We start from the raw sequence: 20,513 nt of genomic DNA, 5'->3' as shown, positions 1-20,513 counted from the left end.
GCGTAGTTCGCAGGCAATGAGAAGTCGAGCCTGGGCCCCGCCCCTCTCCCTGCCCCCGCCCCAGGCCCCGCCCACACCTGGGGCCAGGGGCGGGGAGGAACTGCGAGCCAATGGGGCGGGGCGGGATGAGGCAGCCAATGGCGTGGGCGTAGGGCGGGAGGCACGCGCCACGGAGCTAATGGGGGTGCGGTGGGGCGGGGCGTACGGGCCGCCAGCCAATGAGGCGATAGAGTTGGGGCGCGCCGCGGCGCTGGGGCAGCAGGTTGCGGCCGCGACGGAGTCTGAGAACCCAAGTCCGGAGGCCGGTGAGCGCCCAGGTGAGCTGTGCCGGGCCTCCGAGCCTTCCGAGCTCGGGGCGAATCACTAGGGTAGCGGCTCCGAACGATCAGAGTTTCCGTGGGGCTGGACCGAGGGGCACGTGGGAGCCGCGCCGAACCTGCACCCTCCCGCAGAGAAGCGGGGACGTTGGGGTGCCGCGCGGCTGGAAGTCATTGGTGCGCTCTGCCGTGTCCTCGGTGGGCGGGCGGGGTGGGGGGAGGACCTGCCGGACTAGCGCACTGGCTGGAAGGGAAGGACAGCGGGGACGGACAGGGGACTGCCCGTGTTGGCGGGAGTTGATCGGACTTGATGTCGGTCGCGAGATCGGGGGTCTGTCTGAGTTGAGACTCTGTTTCTCCGGGGCCCAAGACACTTCCTTCCCTTGGTTTGGGTGGGGGGAGGGGGGCGTTCCCATGGCAGCGGACGGCGTCGTGTTTACGTGCTGGCGCCCTTGGGTGCCTGGGGACTGCCGCGAGAGGGGCTGTACCCTTTGAGCCAGGTGACTGGGGACAGGAAATCCTGTACCTGGTTAATGATTCGCCTCGTTCCGGGAGTGGGGGCGGGGCAAGAGCAGGCTGGTGAGATGGAGGAAACCTCAAAGTGCTCACCAGGGCCAAACTAGTGCCCGCGCCACTCCAGGAATGCAAGTCCCGAGGGTGGGGCTGGGCACAGGAGGGCAGGGCCCAATGCTGAGGGGCCACAGCCCCTGATGCAGTTGTGGCAAAAGCCAGGAGGAGAAGAGGGCCAGGCTGTGTTGGGGCCAGGCAGGGTCTGACCCCATGATCCTGTCCTCCCCACAGGACAGGTATGGTCTTGGAGCTGGTGGCCATGGAACTGAAAGTATGGGTGGATGGCATCCAGCGGGTGGTCTGTGGGGTCTCAGAGCAGACCACCTGTCAGGAAGTGGTCATAGCACTAGCCCAAGCAATAGGTAAGTAATCTGGGGGCCCAGCAAGAGGGGCTGGGGTGGAGCCTGGTTGTCTAGCCCTATTTTTCACCCAAGTTCGGTAGGGCTGGGTCTTGATCCCTCTTGTCCTTCCTTAACTACTCAAGTCAGGTGGACAAAAAGTCCCGGAACACAGGCTGAACTCTTCTCTCCCCCACAGGCCAGACAGGCCGCTTTGTGCTTGTCCAGCGTCTTAGGGAGAAGGAACGGCAACTGCTGCCACAGGAGTGTCCAGTGGGTGCCCAGGCTACCTGTGGACAGTTTGCCAGCGATGTTCAGTTTGTCCTGAGGCGGACAGGGCCCAGCCTATCTGGAAGGCCCTCCTCAGACAACTGTCCACCCCCGGAGCGATGCCCAGTTCGTGCCAGCCTCCCCCCAAAGCCACGGGCAACACCAGGCCATGAGCCTCGAAAAGCACTGACCTTCAGCCTGGGATGCCCCAGGCTGGCCCCCAGCCCCTTGCCCCCTGAGCCTGAAACCCCCATAGTACCAACACCAGGCTGCTTTGCAGACCTGCAGGGCCTGGAGCTCAGGGTGCAGAGGAATGCCGAGGAGCTGGGCCACGAGGCCTTCTGGGAGCAGGAGCTTCGGAGGGAACAAGCCCGGGAGCGAGAGGGACAGGCACGCCTGCAGGCTTTGAGTGAGGCTACTGCCGAGCATGCTGCCCGGCTGCAGGCCCTGGACGCTCAGGCCTGTGCCCTGGAAGCTGAGCTGCGGTTGGCCACTGAGGCCCCAGGGCCTCCTTCGGCCACAGCGTCTGCTACGGAGCGCCTGCGCCAGGACCTGGCCATCCAGGAACGGCAGAGTGTGGAGGTGCAGGGCAGCCTGGCTCTGGTGAGCCGGGCTCTGGAGGCTGCTGAGCATGCCCTGCAGGTGAGCCCAGGAGACCCAGGCCCCTACCACCTCCTCACCCACTACACAGGCAGATTTTGGGGTCTGACACAGGATCACACTAAGGACCATGTAGGTTACAAGGGCTAGGGAACTCTATGGCCATGCTCCTGAAGGTCCTATGTGCCCCCAGGCCCAGGCTCAGGAGCTTGAGGAATTGAACCGGGAGCTCCGCCAGTGCAATCTGCAGCAATTCATCCAGCAGACGGGGGCTGCACTACCACCACCCCCACGGCTAGACAGAGTGCCCCCTGGCACACAGGTCAGATTGGTTCTTGGGAGAAACAAGATGGTGGGGGCCCAGCCCAGCCCCCAGTTGACACACACTCTTCACAGGACTTTCTGCCTCCAGCCAGAGAAGAGACCCTCCAGGGAGCCCCCCAGAACCGTGTCACAGTGCCCAGCCTGAGTCCTGAGGGTATGTCTGCCCCTTCCCACCTGTGGGATGGACCCTCCTTTGGCCTCAACCTTCTCAGCCCATGTCTTCCCTACAGTTTCCCCCATGTGGCAGAGCTCCTGGAGGTAGCAGCTTCTGCCCCACTGGGGCTTGCTGAGGACAGATGAGCCAGGACAGACGAGATAAGTTGCCTGGATAGTAGGCATCTGTGACCAGAGAGGATTCCTCCCCATGCAGTGGGATTCGTTGGTGTCCTGGTGTTTTTGCCAAGTCCCCTGAAGAAACACAGGACATAGCTCAGAATGCTCCAGGCCCCAAAGGCCACTACACCTTGTTGGGGAGAGGAGAAGTGTGAGCAGCACCTTCAACCTGCCAGTGTGTGCCTGCCTGTGGATACGCAGCCTCCCCGTCCCAACACTTGAACCTCAATAAACTACCCAAAGTGGCTTGAGTGTGTCCTGAGGCTGTGCTGCGCAAGGTCTGTGGGGTCCAGAACTTAAGGTCCATACGGAGACCACTGGCGGGTACTCTCAGCTACCTAGGATGGCCACAGCCCAACTTACAAGAAAGGGATGCTTCAGGGACCAGTGCTCAGTAAGATCCAAGACTGGGGGCTCCCTATATTCCAGCTGCTTTGCCCTGCCTGCCCCTGGGGGCTTTGTGATTTCCCAGCCTGGGGAGGTCTTACCAGCTCATGCATGGCCTGGGTTTTTGTCTGGACCCCTCCCCACCTGGCTTCCTTGTCTGGCCTGCACCTCACCAGCAGCACAAACTGAGAATGCCAGGACTACAAGCTAGACTCGCTGTTCAGGTTTGCTGAGAACTTGTGGGGACGGGTTCCTAGTTCCTGGGTCAGGTCCTGGGCTCCTGGGTCAGCCAGGCCTAGGAAGCTTTCCACAGAGGAGCTTCACCAGCCCCAGGGAGGGTGTGGGCATGGAGTGGGCAGTGGCTATGCCCCTCCTCTCTGGGTGGGTGTGAAGCTCGTTGCGAGCTTCAAGCTTTGAAATTGGGACAGGACTGTTTCCACAGTCCAGTCTAACTGCTACCTGGGTCTTAAGCTGGCTATGGCTTTGCCCAGTCCTAGACCTCAGGTAGGCTACCGGAGGAGTTGAACTGGGAGAACTGGGAGTTGAACCTAGGAGCCATAGCTCCTAGGGCTATGGCTGGGTTGGAGATCTTTGTGATGAGCAGAACCTCATCACAAAGATGCCCTGGGCATCACCAGGTCCTGGTGCAGCCATGGACAATTTTGGTGACAGAATGGGGACACCCTGGATCAACAGAGTCTGTGCTGGATTCAAAGGGAGGGCACATTTGGGATGGCCTTGGCTTCCTCAAGGTGTTTCCTGAGCTGAGTCTGCTGCTCCCCTTTCCTCTGGGGCTGACTTTAGGGGGCACGGAAGTCCTGAGCTGAAGGAGCAAGGAGTGGGAGAAAAGGAGGGCTCCTCAGAGGCCAGGGCCACTAGGAGCCCACCGCTGTGGGGAGCAAATAGGACTCTGTATTTCCTGCTTGGGGCAGGGCACAGGGAATGGGGAGAGGCCAGGCAGCAGAGGGAGGCTCCACATCTGGTATCAGCAGGCTAGAACCCCTATCTGACTACTCCCATCAGACAGGCAGGACCAAGCACAAGGTGACACTGAGTGCAGCCTAGAGTGTAAAGGCCATTAGGGCTGTGCTCCAGGTGGGTCCCAGGACACCACAGCCTGACTCAGGAGTTAGAAGCACCTCTGGGGACCAGCCCTAAGTCCCATCATGGTTCATTTCCCAAGCTAAGGACACAGGCCAGAGGGCTCAGTGCCAGGTGCCCATCCAAAGGCCACCCCACACACAGGGCCAAGCAGAAGTAGGTCACGTCTTTCCTCCATATTCCTTAGCCCAGACAAGAAGCAGGCAGAGCCTGCACACACCACATGCTCCCTGTGTCCAAAGGAGCACCTGTTTCTTCTGAAGCCTCTTCCCAGGCTCAGTCCTGTCTTGTGCTGTTGCTGGCCCTGAAGAAGGTCCCAAAGCTTCATCAGGCAGGTTGCTGTGCCATGGGTGAAGAAGGCTGGGGTGGAGCAGAGCCCTCCTCACCAGCTGTTCAGGGTGGACAGAATCCTACCCGAATCAACCCCTGAAAAGTTGCAAGAGTACTTTGGATCACTAAGCAAAACTTCTGAGTTACTGAAAAGTTCTGAATTTTAAACTTTACTTTGGAGACAATAGTGTGAGCTGTGCTAAAGTGAGGAAGTGCCAAGCACTGCACAAACATCAGATCTCTAGCAAGGCAGAACCTCACCAAGCAGGCCACCTCTCTAAGCAATCTGAGGCAGGACACCACTGGCTATTGGTGTGGGTTAGATAGTCACTGCTACTCTCCTTGCCTGAGCAGTCCATCTGGGAGGCAGAGCCAGGCTGCTCTGGTGAGTGGTGCTTGGGCCCTTCCTAGCCTCAGTGTGCCTGTCATCTCCAGCACAGAAATGAGAAAGATTTCCAGGTCACCTGCTGTCTAGCAATGTCAGCTCTGCAGGTTCTGCACACAGCCTCCCTGCCTGCAGAGACTGCTGAGTAGGAACCTACATTGGTGACGGGACAACATCTCTCCAGAGGCCGGTCTCAGTCCAGAGAAGCCTGGACTAAACCTATCCCTCCTCCAGTGACTTAGCTCTAGCCATCAACTGAGAGGGGACAGGGCCTGCTGTAAGTGCCCTAGCCCTATAGCACCGGGGCAACTCTGGACATGCTCCTTCTCCAGACTTTCAGCAGAAAGGGCCTCTAGGAAGGACTTGTGGCCCCACAAAGAGGTCCATGGTCCTGACTTCCTCACTGAAGTGGCAGGAGCAGGCAGAAGAACCCAAGCTGTTGCTGTCTTCCAGGAAGTCCCAGAGGTGGCCCTCAGGAGGCAGCTCCTGTTGGCGGGAGATCCTAACACCCTCGCCTGCCCAGGGCGGTCCTGGGCTTGGTGATCTGGAGAAGGCTGTCCAGGGGACTCTGCACAACTTGGCACCCTGGGACACACAAGGAGAAGAAAGTTCCCTCCAAGAGGGAATCTGGCCCAACCTCAGCCTCCACCTGTGGCGGGCAGAGAATCTGCCAGTGTCTCCCCATCCCCCAACCCCCAAATCACTACTGGGCTCCGATAGGAGAAGCCCCTCCCAATGTTCATCATCGCCTCTTCGGACCCTGGCTGCGCCCTCCAAACCTGTGCGGCTGCCCGCCTGCCCGCCAGATCCGGGTCACCAAGGAGCCAGGAGTTCGTGCTGCCCAGGGACAGATCAGCCGCTGTCACACGCACAGTGGGTCAGGAGCAACGCAGTGTGCGGTGGGCAGTGGCTGCCCTGCGCCTGGAGGGACGGCCCAGCAGGCGAGCGGGTGGAGGGGTTGCCCCCCCACCCGCGTCCCAGTCCCCTCCAACTTGGGCGTCGGAGCCACACCACCCCAGCTCCACACGACCCCCGCAACCTCCGGGGAAGGGAGGCCTTGGGGGTTCGCTCGCGCCCGCAAGCCTGCTACCCCTCTTGCGTCACCTGCGACCCCGGCGCAGGACCGTCGCCCGCAAGCAGACCAACTTCGGTGGCGGCCGCAGCCACCCTCGCGCCCCCGGCGGGCCCGGGCCGGGTCCCGCTGCCCCGCCCAGTATGCAAATGAGGGGCGAGCCGCCAATGGCTTGGCGAGCCGGGCCCGCCCTGCCGCACCGCAGCCAGTGGGCGCAAGGGGGGAGCGGCGCGCCCCGCCCACCGCCGCGCGGCCCTTCGCGGGCGAGGCCGGCGCGTTCCTTTCTGCACGTCGGCCTGGGGAGGGGCCGCCACCTGCCGGGCGGGGCCTGCCGGGCGCCACGGGGTGGCTTCTCGCGGGCTGCGTCCCCCGCTTTCGGGCGGTGGTACGGCCCTTGGTGGTCCCCTTCCCGAGCGCGGTGGTACGGCTCGGGCTAGCCCGGCGCAGGGGCCCCCGGCCGGGGGCGCGTCCTGGGCCGCCGTCTTCCCGCCTGCCCAGTGCGGTGGGACAGCTGGACGAGGCGGGCCCTTTGCCAGGCAAGCGAGAAGTTGTCCCCGACCCCCAGCTTGGTGGTTCTGCCCGGCCGACTCAGACCCCCCCCCCAACCCCATGGGAGGGCCGCCCCTCCCCAGGAACCCGCTGCACGCCTGGCTCACGTAGCCTGAACTGGCTGGGGCACGGCGCCCCCGGGACGCACGTACGCCCGCGCCACCCCTCGCCAGCTCCCAGGCGCGCGAGGGTCCCCAAGGGCGTGCGGGTCACTCTGGCTTCGAGCAGGGGGTTCCGGCTCTGTCTGATTTGCTGGGCCGGAACTCCAGGGGGCCGGCCCTGGAGACTCTGAGTCCCCTCTGTGTGATCTGCTTCCGCGGAAGCCTGGCGGGGGAGCCGCGCGGGCACTGGACTCTCAATGGGCATGCCCCCCTCCCTCCTGCGGCAAGGCGAGAGCACCCACTGGGCACTCAAAAAGTCTAAGTCGAGGGACCGGAAGTCACTTTCCTTAGGAGGTACCGGGCCAGCTTCATACTTGGAGTTTCAGACTCTTAGGCGGAGCCCCAAGGCGACACTAGGGGAGGCTTTGCCTCAGCTCCCCTGTCTGTACACTCCCTTCTCCCCTCCATGGACAAGGTGGACCCTGAGGCCGTGAAGCGGAATCTTGGAGCATCCTGGTCCCTAATTGGACAGGAAGGTGCCTGCTTCTCCTTTTTGCTTTTGAGGCAGGAGTGCTTGCAAGTGCTTTGTTCTTCCTCCCTTTCCCACCTTCCTCAAATCAACCAGCCTCCCACACCTGCCTCAGAATCTGGTCCTCCCTGGGGAACCCCTGGAGCTCTCCTTGCTCCAGGCAACTCCAACCTTGATTCCCCACGGTCATCCTGGTCCTTGACCCACCAACCAGCTCTCTCAGCCTCAGCCACTTTTGTCTATGGTTGCCTTCCTCCTGCCCTTCAACCCACTGCTCTGCTCTTATTCTCCATGCATCCATGGCCTCCCTGTACAGGCTGGGCTGGAGCCTGGCAGCTGCCACAAATTCAGCCTGGGTAGCTAAGTACTGGGGCCCCAGGGAGGTGTGCTCTGACCCAGCCCAGACTCCAGGAACTTGTAGCCCAGGGACAGAAATTCAAGTGCAGAACATTCTGGGGTGTGGGCATGTATGGATGGGACACAGGAAGGCAGCAGCTGGCTCAGTTCCCTTCAGTCTGAAATTGAAGGGTCAGCAAGGCCTGGATCATATGGGTCTTGAAGGAACCCCTAAGAACTGTTGGAGGCCCACATCTTCAGGACAAGGTATAGGTTCAGAGGAAAGAGTCAGACACTAGGGGACAGGGAGAAGCTGAGCTCCTGCCTTGCCCTGCTGGCATGACCCCCACCTGTGCCCCAGTCCTGCCAATGCCAAATGCACCCCTTTTTACCCTGGGTAGTGTGTTGAATAGTGCCCCCCTCAAAGACATGTCCATGTCCTAATATCCAGGGCCTGTAGATGTAAACATGAACTTATTTGGAAGGTTCTTTGCAGATGATTAAGTGTAGCATCTTGAAATGGAATCTTCTCAAATTGCCAGGCTGGGCCCTAAATCCAAGGACAGTGTTAGGAGAGGACACGGACACAGAGCAGATGGCCACAAGAAGATGAGAAGATAGAGGCAGATATTGGAGTGATGAAGCCACAAGCTAAGAAACACTTGGAACCCTGAATTCGGAAAGACAGGAAGGATCCTCCTCAGAGCTCTGCAGGGAGCATCCCCTGCCAGCCTTGATCTCAGACTTTTGGCTTCCAGGACTATGAGAAAATAAATTTCTGTTGGTTTAAGCCACGGAGTTTCTGGTCAAAGGACACTCATATACCTGCCTTCCCTGGTCTGAGAAAGCAGTCCTGCCTGTTCCCTCCACTAGCTCTGGGAGTTTCTTCTCCCTAGTTCTCACCCTCTCCATTACCTGTGTTTTACCCCCCAACACACACCAGGCTTCCACCTGACTCTGGGGCTTCTATGCTGCTGGGGCTGAGGTAGGGTGGGGTAGAAAGCAACACTTGGGCTCAGAGTTCACCCAGCTCTGTGTGTTGTGTGGCAGGGGAAAAGGATAGGCCTGAACAGAACTAAGGAAACTCCCAGCCTAGTTCTGCCCTCCTGTGTATGACAGGAGTCTGCATGCCATATTTGTGCTCGTCTGTTGCCTGCGTGAGGCAGGAGCAGCATGTACCAGCATAAATGAGGAATCCAGCAGGGCTTCTGGGTAGGTCTGTGTGAGTACACACTGGCAGTAGCATAACAGTTGACAGGTAGTATGTATGGGATGTGACAGTGTTGATGTGGGAGGGTTTATTTATGGGAGGTGCCTCCCACTCACACATGTGAGAACAAGTAAGGAGTCACTTTATATCATCAGGTTGGAGGGGGATCAGTAAATGGGAGGTGTAGATATGTGTCTATACTCTGAAGAAATACTACCTATGTTCAGTTTGGGCCCAAACTGGCCCTGAGCAGCTTCCTGTGGACACCTCTTACACTGTAGCATGAGTTGGCATGGCTGGTATGGCTAGGCAGGTGGTGCCCTGCCCAAAGATGTTCACTGAGGAGGTGTTCTGTTTCATTGTGGGTACATGACAGTTTTCCAGTAGCCCCTGAGAGGCAGCTATATATGGAGCTAGGAGGAGCTGACCTCTGTTCAAGGAGCTCCAGGTTAACCATAGGCTGCTTATCCTTCTTCCTGGAAGGAAGTGTATGTCTGCAGTGTGTATCTACAGGTGCTTCTAAATCTAACAGCCTTCAGTAGATAGACTTGTTTGCACATGCAAAGTTTCAAGCTGAAAGGGAGGAAGAGGTGTTTGATGGATGGTAGGGTGACATCCAGGTGCTTTTTACCAGGTTAAACCCCTGCCTGAAGCTCTCTCCTTGTACTCACCCATCCAGTCCTCAACAATGACCTCAGAGCAGGTATTATGATCAATATCCCCGTTTCACAGCAAAGCACACTAAGGCACGGAGAGGGTGAGAAACTCTCCTGGCACTACATAACTGATATTCAGCACTCCTGGGTTCAGGTTCCTAGCCCCGGTGACATTAAAGTCATGTACCCCATCCAGATCCAACTCCCCGGCCCGTGGAAAAGAGAGGACTTGTTCCGGGGGTCCTCCTCTCTGGCATCATCCTTTCTTCCCTCCTCCTTGACTTGCCACTTCTCAGTCACCTCAACTTTTCCCTCCCTTCATAGCAAACTGACTGCAAAGAGTTGCTGCTAGCTGTGCCTACTCAGTCTTCCCATTATCACTTCCTCCAGTCAGTTCTTGCTCCCAGGATCCCTCCAGCACACGACCCAGGCCCCCTCTTCTTGATGCATGTGCTTGCTTCCTCTCTTCTGTTCTCTTCCAGTCCCTACTCCTGAGTTACTTCTGGTTTCCTTTGCAGATTCTGGACCTCTTAACATTGGCGGCCTGGAGTTCAGGTGCTGGTTCCCCACCACTACTATATTTTACCTCCAGTGCAGCCTCTGGCTCCCTCGGTCTTCCCCTCCTGAGTAGTCTCCCATCTTCCCCTCCTTCCCTCACACTCACATGCAACCCCTCGGCAAATCCACCCTCTCTATCTTCCACACCTATCAGAGGCCATCCTTTCCAAGCCCCGGCCGCTGCACCCTGCTCTCACGAAGCAGCTTGCAGGGTGCAGAGATCCAGCGTTGTCACCTGCACAGGATCCCAGTGCTCTGTGCTGCATCTCACGTCTCCTTTCTGCCATGGGGGTGGACTGTGTGCGGGGGACGCTTCTACGCTGCCTTCCCGGGGATCCGAGGCTCAGCACCTCACTGAGGCTGGTCAGTCCTCCCGGGCTCCTGACCGTGGTCTACCCTGCTCCTCCTCCCCACAGAACAGTACTGGGTACGGAATGGAACCCGGAGCCTGGCAAGCGCTCTACTACTGGGCTACACGCCCAGCCCCATCCCATTCTTTTTTTTTTTCTTTTTTTTGGCGGTACTGGGGTTTGAACTCAGTGCCTACACCTTGAGCCACTCCACCAGCCCTTTTTTTGAGATAGGGTCTCGCGAACTATTTGCCCGGGCTGGCTTTGAACCTCAATCCTCCCCATCTCTGCTTCCTTCTCGCATACCGCGTTGCTGAGTTCTATTTATGGTTTACTGTGTCGTCCTGCGCTAGGCTGGAGGGGACCGAGGAGCCACACAAAGGTGCATCCTGAGCCCTATGCATGCTCCAAGTAGGAAAGGCTGGAGCAAATATGCCCGCTACTGGGGACAGCCAGACGCCCTCCTTCCGGCTTGCTGCTCCCTCACAGCCCGCGGACGCTCAACGCCTCTGCCCCTAGGCCTAACTCAGAAGACCGGTCCCGCTTGGGGGCGGAGCCTTGGGCAGGAGGCCGCTCCCATTCGCTGCGGGTAGTGGGCGGAGAGTCGGACTGTACCACTTGCACCGGGGAGGCGGGCTGGATCAGCACATCGGGGGGAGCCTCAAATAACACGAATTCTTCCAGAACATAGGCTTTATCTGAAGAATACAAGTATTAACCTGTATTTACGAGGAGGGAAGGCCATTTAAACGCCAACATGCAGCAACAGAGGGTTCTTCCCGGCCCTGGTTCCAGTGGTTTCTACCAACGGGCGGGGCAGAAGACCCCGGAAGGTCGCACTGTGCGCTTCCGGGTCGGGGAGCGCGCGGCAGCGGCGGCGGCGGCGGCAGCGGCGGCGGCGGTCGGGCCTAGCTGCGGTCTGTCCCAGGCGGCGGCAGGAACGTCCGGGAGCGCCCGGGAGGCGCAAAGTTCCCGGGTACGTGCGATGGCCGCGCCGACCCTGGATCCGTGCTGTGCCCCGCAGGGCAGGCCTCTCTTGGGCGCCGCGTGCTTTGTCTGAGGCCTGCGGGGCGGGTGAGGCCTGCGCCGCTCTGGCCGCGGGCCGGGAGGGCGGGCGGGCGGGCGGCCGGCCGAGCTGGCCGTCCTCGGGCCTGGGATTGCGGGGACGTGGCGGGGCGGCCCGCGTTGTCTGTGAGAAAGGTGTGACTCTTAGCTGCCTTGGTCTCAGCTCCCGGTCGTCGTCGCCTACATCAGCTTCGTCTGCATTTGCCCGGGCGTGTGGTTGACGGCATGGCCTTCATGTTCGTTAACTTGAGCAGTCCTCGCAGCAAGTTCTCAAGAGTAGGCGATCAGAGCCCAGAGAGGTTAAGTCCCTTGCCAGGGTCACCCAGCTACCGAATGACAGAGCCATCGCTGCCCCCTCGAGTCCTCCCAGCTGTCTTCTGCCCCGCTTTCTCTCGTGTGGCTGCATCCTCGTCTCCTCCGTGGTTCATCTTCTCTTGTTTTTCTGCAACAAAGAATAGCTCCGTGCGGGGCGAACCACATTTTGCCTAGGGGTCACCTGGACAGGCTTTGAGGCTAAGGCGGGGCTTGACATTTCTTTTCAGGCTCTACCACTGAGTTACACCTACAGTCTCATTCCGTCTTTTAGAGCGTGGATCACCTCCCATACCACGTAGCTAGCTGAGCTCTCTGCAGTATTCGTGGACTACTGTATTTTCTTTCTTTGTGGGAAGAATGTTGAGTCAAAACCTTCTGAAAGGTGACATGGCACCTTTCAGCACGGCACTCTTAGTGGCGAGGCACTGGTGCCACCAGCAGAGCTGTAGCATGATGTCCAGCCCAGCAGAGACTTATAGGCTCCTAGCTTCTTGACTTCCACAGTAAGGTTTCGTATGTGTGCCATGTGGCAGACAATGAATGAAGAATGACAAAGTCTGCCTGAATGGAGAAGTTGGACTTGGCTGTAGGCTTGCTCAGCGCTCAGGATGAGCCTCAGGCTCTGGTCCTGGCATAGTTGCACCTACCCACACCAGAGGCCTTTTTGGTTCCTTAGTAACAATTGGAACTGCAATTGCATTGGTTCCGCTGAGGCTGAAGAGAGAAATAACCTCTCTGGTTTTCTTTTCCCCCCTCAATCTCATCAAACTTGGAGGCTGAATAAAGGATCCCCAGCAGCCCTCCACCTCAGAGTTGAAGCAGGGGCAGTGAGTAAACTTTTCCTGAGGGATGGCTTCCTGGCCAGGGGTCTGCCATATGTGACAGAGGTGGGAATGGTGAAACAGGGCAGGCATGCCCAATAGGGGACTGCTAGTGGTCCTTAGCTAGAGGTCCCCAGTAGCTGTATCTGGCTGGGATTCCTGGTAGTCCCATACTGTGTGGTCCCTGCTGCTTGCTCTGTAAGTGCCTCCAAAAGCTTTCTGGATTCTTTAGGTGAGCTGGGCCCAGGTGCTGCCAGCAGTTGTGTGATGGCCTAGGGAGGCTGTTGCTCAGCCCCACAACCTGAACTTTCCACTCCCGTTTTGGAGGGACATCAGGGCCCTCAGAAGGTTCCTCATTGGTGGGTGGAGGCTGCTGAGGCTTCAGGACTTAATGCATAATGCAGGGACTTGTGGAGCTCAGCCTTATTTCTAAACTGTGTTTTTGGCTAGTCCCATGGTTGCCTTCCCTTTCTTTCCTACCAGCCCTCTGAAGCAGGCTGCATCCTTTACCATGGCCCTCAGTCAGTGTATGAAAGAAGAAGCTAGGAGCTGTGTGTTCATATTTTTACTTTGGGTGTGAAATATGTTATCAAATGAGGATTTGCTCTTGAACATCAGACCCTACAATATTCCTCCCCACCCCCCACCCCACCCAGCTCTGTCCTGTTGTCTCCAAGGTAGTCTCAGGGTTCATTTCCTGGTGTCTTTGAAGTATTTTTCTGGTAGGGTCATTAGTGTTTCCCTTCCCCACACTATGTTTCTTCAGAGCAGGGACTATATTCCTCTGGTGTGCACAGTCAGAGCATTGGAGCAGGGGCCACACAGTGGTGTAGGGTTCAATTGGGGGAAGGGTCACAGCTGTGGCCAGAGAGTTACAGGTCTCCTACCTGAGAGTTGTGTTTACTCTAGGTCTCATCCTAGTGTACTCCACAGGAAAGGTGTCATGGGTCATGGCACCATTTTGTCTGTATACTCCCATAATCAGCGTTTCTAGCAGGTGGCCAGGACTTCTTGCTAAATTGCTGAGTTCACCAAGCAGCAGGGTGCAGACTTTTCTTGGAGTGGGGACCATGGCCAGTTATCAACCTTACAGCAGCAGTAGATAAAGGGGAAGTTAATAATTTGTCAGAACCACTTCTCAGTTAACAACTGGCCATTGACAGCTTTCTCAAATTAACATGCCTTCACTGTTCAGAAACATCAGCTAGAACCTGGGACTGGTGGTGCCTTGTTGTCACATGGGAAGAAGGGCAGTCCTGGTCTTTGCCCCATTGGAAAAGGGTTGTTCTCAGGAGGTAGTAGCTCTCCCCAACTGTTGCACTGGGTGTGCAATCTCTGTGGTTGAGGGAGATAAGCAAACCTGTGCCTACGTGATCCAGGAATGAATGAGACCCTGACCTCAAGCACAAACACCCCCCCCCCTCTTGTGGTGCTCTTTCCTCTGACTGAACAATGGGCTTGGTGGGAAGCACACAGTGGCCAGGATGTGCTGCACTTGCTGTACCTTGTTGAGTTCCTGAATGAATTCCCCCAGGAGAAGTGTTCCCAGGAATCACCTGGGCACTGAGGAAAGGACCATGTGTATGGACTGATTCTTTATTTGAAGACCAAAGTTTGAGGCCCTGGTTGAGTAAGAGGATCATGTCCAGCAACATTTCTAAGGTTGTTTATACAGGCATTCCATGTTGTCTTTACAATGGTCTACAGAGTGGGCCTGGCAGGTGTCCCCACTGACAGGTCAGGAGAGGCACAGCCTAGCATCTGTTCCTTCTGCCTCTCAGCTTGGATACCACAGGTACTCCACAGGCCCCAGGAATCTTAGCTGAGCCTTATGGCCAGTGGGCCAGCCTTGGTCAAGACTACATGCCTAGGGAATGACAGGCAGGTGGACTGACTGTTTATCCCTAAGACTATCTGGTGTTCACCTCTCAGTTGAGCAGTGCCTTGCTACTTCAGCTTAGAAGTCCATTCAGGGCCAGGGGCCAGTGATTCACTCCTATAATCCTAGCTACTCAGGAGGCAGAGATGAGGAGGATTGCAGTTTCGAAGTCAGCCTGGGCAAATAGTTTGAGAGACTTTATCTTGAAAAAAACCCATCACAAAACGGGCTTGAGGTGTGGGCCCTGAGTTCAAACCCCAGTACTGGAGGAAAAAAAAGAACTCTATTTGGTTCATTTCTGGCATTGGGACTTCTTAGTACTTGTACAAAAGCATCACTGGTCCGTACAAATTGAGATCCAGTTTGCACAAGGTTCTATAAATAGGAGCCAGTGTCTTTTTGTGAGCAGCTGGGTTTGCTGTGTGTGTATTGGGTCTCATAGCTTGACCTTTTCATGTATGGTAATGTTCATGACACCAGGTGACAGGAAGAGAGTGACTGTCATTCTTTCAGAGGGGCTTTATAACCAGGGTAGTTTGGAATTACCTGACTCTGGTCTCTTTCAGAGCTGAACTCCAATGTGCAGCAATGGATGACGACAGTCTGGATGAGCTTGTAGCCCACAGCCCAGCACCAGATGGACATCGAGTAGGTCCCTCAGAACCGGGCAGTGATGCTGGTAAGCTGCCTGCTGTTGGGAGGGTGACCCTGAAGGAGCAGTGGTACGTGGTGTTTTATTCAGGTTGCTTGTCAGTTTTCAACTTTCAGCCTTTAAAAAAACACATTCTTTCTGGGCACTGGTGGCTCATGCCTATAAGTCTAGCTACTCAGGAGGCAGAGATCAGGAGGATTGGGGTTGGAAAGGGAAGTCAGACCAAATAGTATATGAGACGCTATCTCGAAAATACCCAGCACAAAAAAGGACTGGTTGAGTGGCTCAGATGGTGGAGTGCCTGCCTAAGGCCCTGAGTTGAAATCCCAGTACAGCCAAAAGGGGGTGGGAAGGGAGGATAAAGGAGAATAATGGGGAGTGGTGAATCTAGAAAAATATATTGTAAGCACCTTTATAAATGTTACAGTGTATGCCCAATACAACAGTAAATGCTAATAAAAATAAAATTTAAAAAATATTGTTTGTTTTAAGCTATAGAAGTTTAGTTAATTCTTTTATTTGGTTTTTTGGTTTTTTTGAGACAAGGTCTTACTATATTGCCTAGGCTGGCCCTTGAACTCCTGGGTGCAAGGAATCCTCTGATGTCAGTCTCCTTAGTAGATGGAACCATAGGCATATGTCACTGTGCTTGGCCCTCCTGTTTTTGTTTTGTTTCTTTCTTTTGTGGGGGGGGGGGTTAGGGTTTTTGTTTTGTTTTGTTTTTCAGTACTGAGGTTTGAACTCAGGGCCTATACCTTGAACCATTCCACCAGTCCTTTTTGTGGTAGGTTTTCTCATGATAGGTTCTCATGAACTATTTGCCCAGGCTGGCTTCAAACCGTGATCCTCCTGATCTCTGCCTCCTGAGTAGCTAGGATTATAGATGTGAGTCACCAGTGCCTGGCTTTGGTTTTGAGTTTCTGATAGAAGGTCTTGCCATGTAGCCCAGGCTGGCCTTGAACTCTCAGTCTTCTGCCTCAGATTCTGGAGTAATGGCTTATAGGCTTGTGCCACCACATCCAGCAGTTTTTTCTCTTGTTTTGTTTTGTTTCTATACTTGTAACAAGGGTTCCTATCAAGCTCCATTCACTGGGCCAGAATGGAGTGTTAGCAAAACACTTGCCCCTCCTGTAATGTAGCTTACTACCTACACTTGTTCATCATCCAGGTAGTGACCTCAAATCCAAACTCTAACAATGTATACTTTTGTCTTGTTTTAATGCAAGTAACATAACTGCAGAGTCAGACATCTCCCATTTTCCTTTCATTTGCCTCTATCAGCCCCACCTCCCCAAGTCCAGGGACTCTGGCAGACCTTTGGCAGGTGTCCTTTGAACTCCTCTGTACATTTATAGAGTAGCTCTGGCTCCCTGTTGCCTTGGTTATGACTCTGCCCTCTGGGTTTATGTTTCTACCCCTGGTGGTCTAGAAGAAAGCAGTGATGGTCACAGTGGGGACTCTGAGGGCGACACAGGCAGTGAGCATGAAGATGGCTCAGACATAGAGGACGTGGAGGAGGTGTCTGAAGAGGAAGACCTAGAAGACAGATCAGGTAAGATTGTTGGCATTCAAACCAGCTGCCTTTGTCTCTTGCTGTTGTGGGAACAGCCTTTGGTAAAACATTCACAACTGGCTACATTGCACTCTGGCAGTCGCTCATTGTTGGACTGATGGCTCACTTCTGCGGTTGTTGACTTTGAAATTCGGGGTTGTTGACTTCAAAATTCGGTTTGACACGGTTCCATAGATCTCTCTTCTGGTGGGTGCAGAAAATGAAATGTCCAAGAACATCAAGTAGCACAAGCTGTGGGAAAATGTGACCAGATTGAAATTTCTGATGTGACAAGCAAACAGGGATGTCTTGGCAGCTCCATGTCCTGTCCCCCAAGTGCTAGCTTCCAGGACTGTTTAGCACACTTTGAGGGTTCCTTCTCTGCCTGTTGTATCTAGAACTGAGTGTTGGCAAGGTCCTTGTGTGGTTTTATTAAAGTCCCAGCTCATGTATACTGACAGAGGTTTGTGCTTTGAATTCCTACAGGAGCAGTGCTTCAAAGGGCAGGACTGCTCTGGGCACCCTGGTGTTGTGCCTCCTTCCCCATGCTTCTTGGCCACCCAGGCTGTGGGCAGCCTGGGAGAGCCCCAGGTGGGTTGCCCTTGCCTGGCTCCTGACATGATTCTCAGACCAGGACAGCATGCTCCTAAAGCACCTACCAGGACCTGTATTTCAGTCTTTCAGTGTGACCCTGTGACTGTCCATGTTAGAATGTTCTGAAAAGGTCACCCTTGTGATTGAGACCGTGTTCATGAACGACTAGGATCGACACAGTGTGAGTCGGCAACTTTGCATGTTTACTGCCTATTCTTCCAGGTCTAGTTTCTAAATTCTGAGCTGAATTGGAGAGTCTTTCCCAAATTTAAAGTCACAGAAAAGGCTCTTGTGTATGTTTCCCATCTCATCTTCAGTAGGTCTGCATGGGTGCCAGTGCTGCTAGAGTTGAGGGCAGAGGGAGTCATGTACTGTCAGGTGACTCTGTCATCCCTTCCTGAGATTTTTTTTTTTTCAGTACTGAGGTTTGAACTTTTTTGTGATGGGGTTTTTTTCAAGATAGGGTCTCTCGAACTATTTGCCCGCCCTGACTTTGAACTGCAATCCTCCTGATCCCTGCCTCTTGAGTAGCTAAGATTACAGGTGTGAGCCACTGGCACCGGCTACTTCCTGAGATTTTGAGGGCCTGTTGGATGTTGGAGACTGACTGAGAGCTGGAGTGAAGGTGGCATGGGGCAAGTAGAGGGCAGCCAGAATAAGATGTCTGACATTACAGAGCTCACTGTCCAGCAGAGACCTACTGTGGAGCAGCAGTCAAGGCACGTAGTGCTAGGTGTTTGGAGCAGGCAAGCATCTGGAGGGGAAGGCTCTAGGTCCCTGGAGGTGAGGCGACACTTCCAGAGAGAGACATACCTAAGCTGCAGTCTGAAGGCCTAGAGCTGAAGGCATTGGTGGGCATGGGGCCAGGGGTGGAGTGTTAGCGACAGGTGGTGCAGAGACCCAGAACCTTGACTGTGTGCTGAGAAAGCACTGGGGGACGATGATGACTCCCCCACTTTGTTCCTTCAGTGCCAATGTCTCATCAGCCATTAGGAAATGCAGTAGAAGATAAGGAACCCCTCAAAAGGCTTCCATGTCCTTAGGGGCTGTGAACATGGCAGAGCCCCTTCCTATGGGTACCCTCTGCCTCATGCTTTTCACACCCTGGTGTGTACTACCAAAGACCACTTTACTGTTTGTTGTGTCCCTACTTTATGTAGTATCTCTCCTGTCATGAGAGATGAGAGCTGAGTGCTCTGACTGCTGCTTCATGCCCAGCAAATACTTTTCACAGCTCTCCAAAAAGTGTGGATTATTATTCCATATGTGCATGTTTTTTTTTGTTGTTGTTGTTTTGTATTTGGGTGGTTCTGGGGTTTGAACTCATGGCCTTGTTCTTGCTAGGCAAGTGCTCTACTACTTGAGCCATTGCACCAGCCTTTTTTTGTGTGGGATATTTTCGAGGTAGGGTTTCATAAACTGTCTTGGCTGGTTTTGAATTGCGATCTTCCTGATCTCTGCCTCCTGAGTAGCTGGGATTACAGGCGTGAGCCACTGGTGCCCAGCATGTGCGATGTTTTGAATGCACTATATTATTTATAGCTGCTCCACAACAAAGCTTGCTTGGTTCTCCAAGCCCATCTCCTTTCAAAGGCCTGCCCTTCTTGGGCTTGGGTTCCCAGGTTGGCTGCCCACTGTCCTGCTAGGGCTGACATTCATCTGCTCCTTGCCAGGTGTGGCCCATGGATTGTCAAGAACATTATCCAGTGACCTGAGTGAGGGTAGGATGAGGAAGACTGTGCAGGGCCTTGCTCACCTGTACCTGTCTCTGTCCACTTCATGTTGCTGAGAGTCATTGTCCTTCCAAGCCCTCAAAGGCATTGCTCTGTGGGCTGAGACATTGCGTGGTGCTCAGGCAACCGAGATGGCTAGTTCTCTGCTTACTGTGTTCCATAGAAAGAATCAGACGTCCTGGTATCTGTCTGCTTCTGCTGCCACAGGCCCTTAGCTAAGCAGGAAAACTGAAGTCTTGTCATTCCGCTGCCTACTTAATGACTTGCAGTTTCCAAGGGTTAGAGCCGAGTACAGGTCAGCTGGGTCCTTGGTGTTGGACAGGCCATGGTCCCTTTCTGAACTTGGGGTCCTCTTACAACTCTCGATCTGTTGGTAGAGTCCTCATAGCTGAAGAACTGAAGGCCCATTTTCCAGCTGGGTGTTGGTGTGACTGTTCTCGGCAGTGTTGTGTTTAGCTATTTGTTCCTTCTAGCCCAGCAGGAACAGCCTCTCTGACTTCTCTCTGCAGTAGCTGGAGAACCTCTATGCTTTGGTGGGTTTGAACAGCTAGGGCTAATTCTCTTTTGCCAGGTAGCAACAGCCCCAGGAAGGGCATCCTAGCACCTCTACTGGCTCCACACACAGAAGTGAAGTCCTGAGGCCCAGTGAGAACAGGAGGATGTTGTGTACTGCTAAGTGCGTTGACTGCTATGTTCAATGGAAAGAACTTCTTTGCTGTTCTGTAGTCATGTTCCAGCCCCAAAACTGCTCAGAAATGGACCACATCTGGTGTAGGCGATGGCTACCCAGTTGGGAATCTGCTTTACAGTCTACAAGGAAGAGGAAGGAGAGGCCTGAGAAGGAGGTCTTACCTGAAGGCAGATGGTTCATTGTGCTTAAGAGATGTGCAGCCAGGCAGAGGCTGCTATTCTGAAGAGGCACACTTGGAGGCTCAGCAGTTAGCTCTGTCCTCTCTGAGTCCACAGCTGACCCTAGGGCTCATGGCCTCGTGGGGGCCTGCCTATGCTCTGAGACTTTGAGGAGCTGGTGTGACTGCTCAGCCAGTATCCCTGTCTGCTTGGCTAAGAAGCAGCTGTGGTCAAAGAAGCTTCAGGTGTGGAACCATGGCTGCCACAGCTGACAGGGCTGTAGCGCAGGGCTTCTCAGAGTCATGGCATATTGAGCATGGCTTTTCAGGTGGATGACAGGGTGTGTCCAGTGAGAAGCTAAAGCTGTCACTCGAGGACGGCTTCCTGAGTACAACTTGGACCTGCTCTGGGCCAGTGCTTCTCTCATGCAGCTATTCCTGTATTTCACTAAAGTTGTAATGTTTCCACTTACTTAAGGTTCTGAAGACTCTGAAGATGAAGTAGAAACATTTGTGGCAGCAGCAGATACTCAGGGGAAGCTGGAAGCCAGCAGTGCACTCAATTCTGATGATGACACAGAGAGCTGCCCCATTTGCCTCAATGTGTTCAGAGACCAGGCTGTGGGCACACCAGAGACCTGCACCCACTACTTCTGCCTGGACTGCATCGTTGAGTGGTCCAGGGTAAGTCAGCTCTTGCTGGGCCCCCTCAGATTGACCCCCACCTGCAGTTACTAG

The 20,513-nt window shown here is 55.1% G+C and overlaps 2 protein-coding genes across 13 annotated transcripts in view; both read left to right on the top strand.

The window, feature by feature from the left end:
• The first annotated feature begins 231 nt into the window (after positions 1 to 231).
• Positions 232 to 2,999, top strand: Rassf7 (Ras association domain family member 7). Of its 6 annotated transcripts, none has more exons than XM_074051942.1 (6): positions 232 to 317; positions 1,119 to 1,249; positions 1,425 to 2,137; positions 2,289 to 2,417; positions 2,508 to 2,573; positions 2,650 to 2,999. In XM_074051942.1, exons 2-5 carry the CDS (start codon positions 1,126 to 1,128, stop codon positions 2,562 to 2,564), a joined length of 1,023 nt encoding a protein of 340 aa, XP_073908043.1. In that variant the 5' UTR covers positions 232 to 317; positions 1,119 to 1,125; the 3' UTR covers positions 2,565 to 2,573; positions 2,650 to 2,999. The 6 variants fall into 6 exon arrangements, with proteins under 6 accessions (XP_073908043.1, XP_020037615.1, XP_073908022.1 ...); XM_020182026.2 differs by having other exon boundaries at positions 2,492 to 2,573; XM_074051921.1 differs by having other exon boundaries at positions 2,492 to 2,999.
• An 8,172-nt stretch (positions 3,000 to 11,171) lies between these two features.
• Phrf1 (PHD and ring finger domains 1) overlaps positions 11,172 to 20,513 on the top strand; it is a 33,585-nt gene continuing 24,243 nt past the window's right edge. For 2 of the 7 annotated variants that reach the window (XM_074051843.1, XM_074051825.1), the window contains exons 1-5: positions 11,172 to 11,292; positions 14,963 to 15,075; positions 16,478 to 16,600; positions 17,087 to 17,191; positions 20,254 to 20,459. In XM_074051843.1, coding sequence (XP_073907944.1) covers positions 14,985 to 15,075; positions 16,478 to 16,600; positions 17,087 to 17,191; positions 20,254 to 20,459 — 525 coding nt within the window. In that variant the 5' untranslated portion in view covers positions 11,172 to 11,292; positions 14,963 to 14,984. The remainder of the gene's footprint in view (positions 11,293 to 14,962; positions 15,076 to 16,477; positions 16,601 to 17,086; positions 17,192 to 20,253; positions 20,460 to 20,513) is intronic. The other 5 variants (XM_074051870.1, XM_020182393.2, XM_074051866.1 and 2 more) reach the window with 3 other exon arrangements.

The sequence above is a fragment of the Castor canadensis genome, chromosome 1, assembly GCF_047511655.1.
Source record: "Castor canadensis chromosome 1, mCasCan1.hap1v2, whole genome shotgun sequence".
Taxonomy (NCBI): Eukaryota; Metazoa; Chordata; class Mammalia; order Rodentia; family Castoridae; genus Castor; species Castor canadensis.
This window is presented reverse-complemented; position numbering and strand designations above follow the sequence as displayed.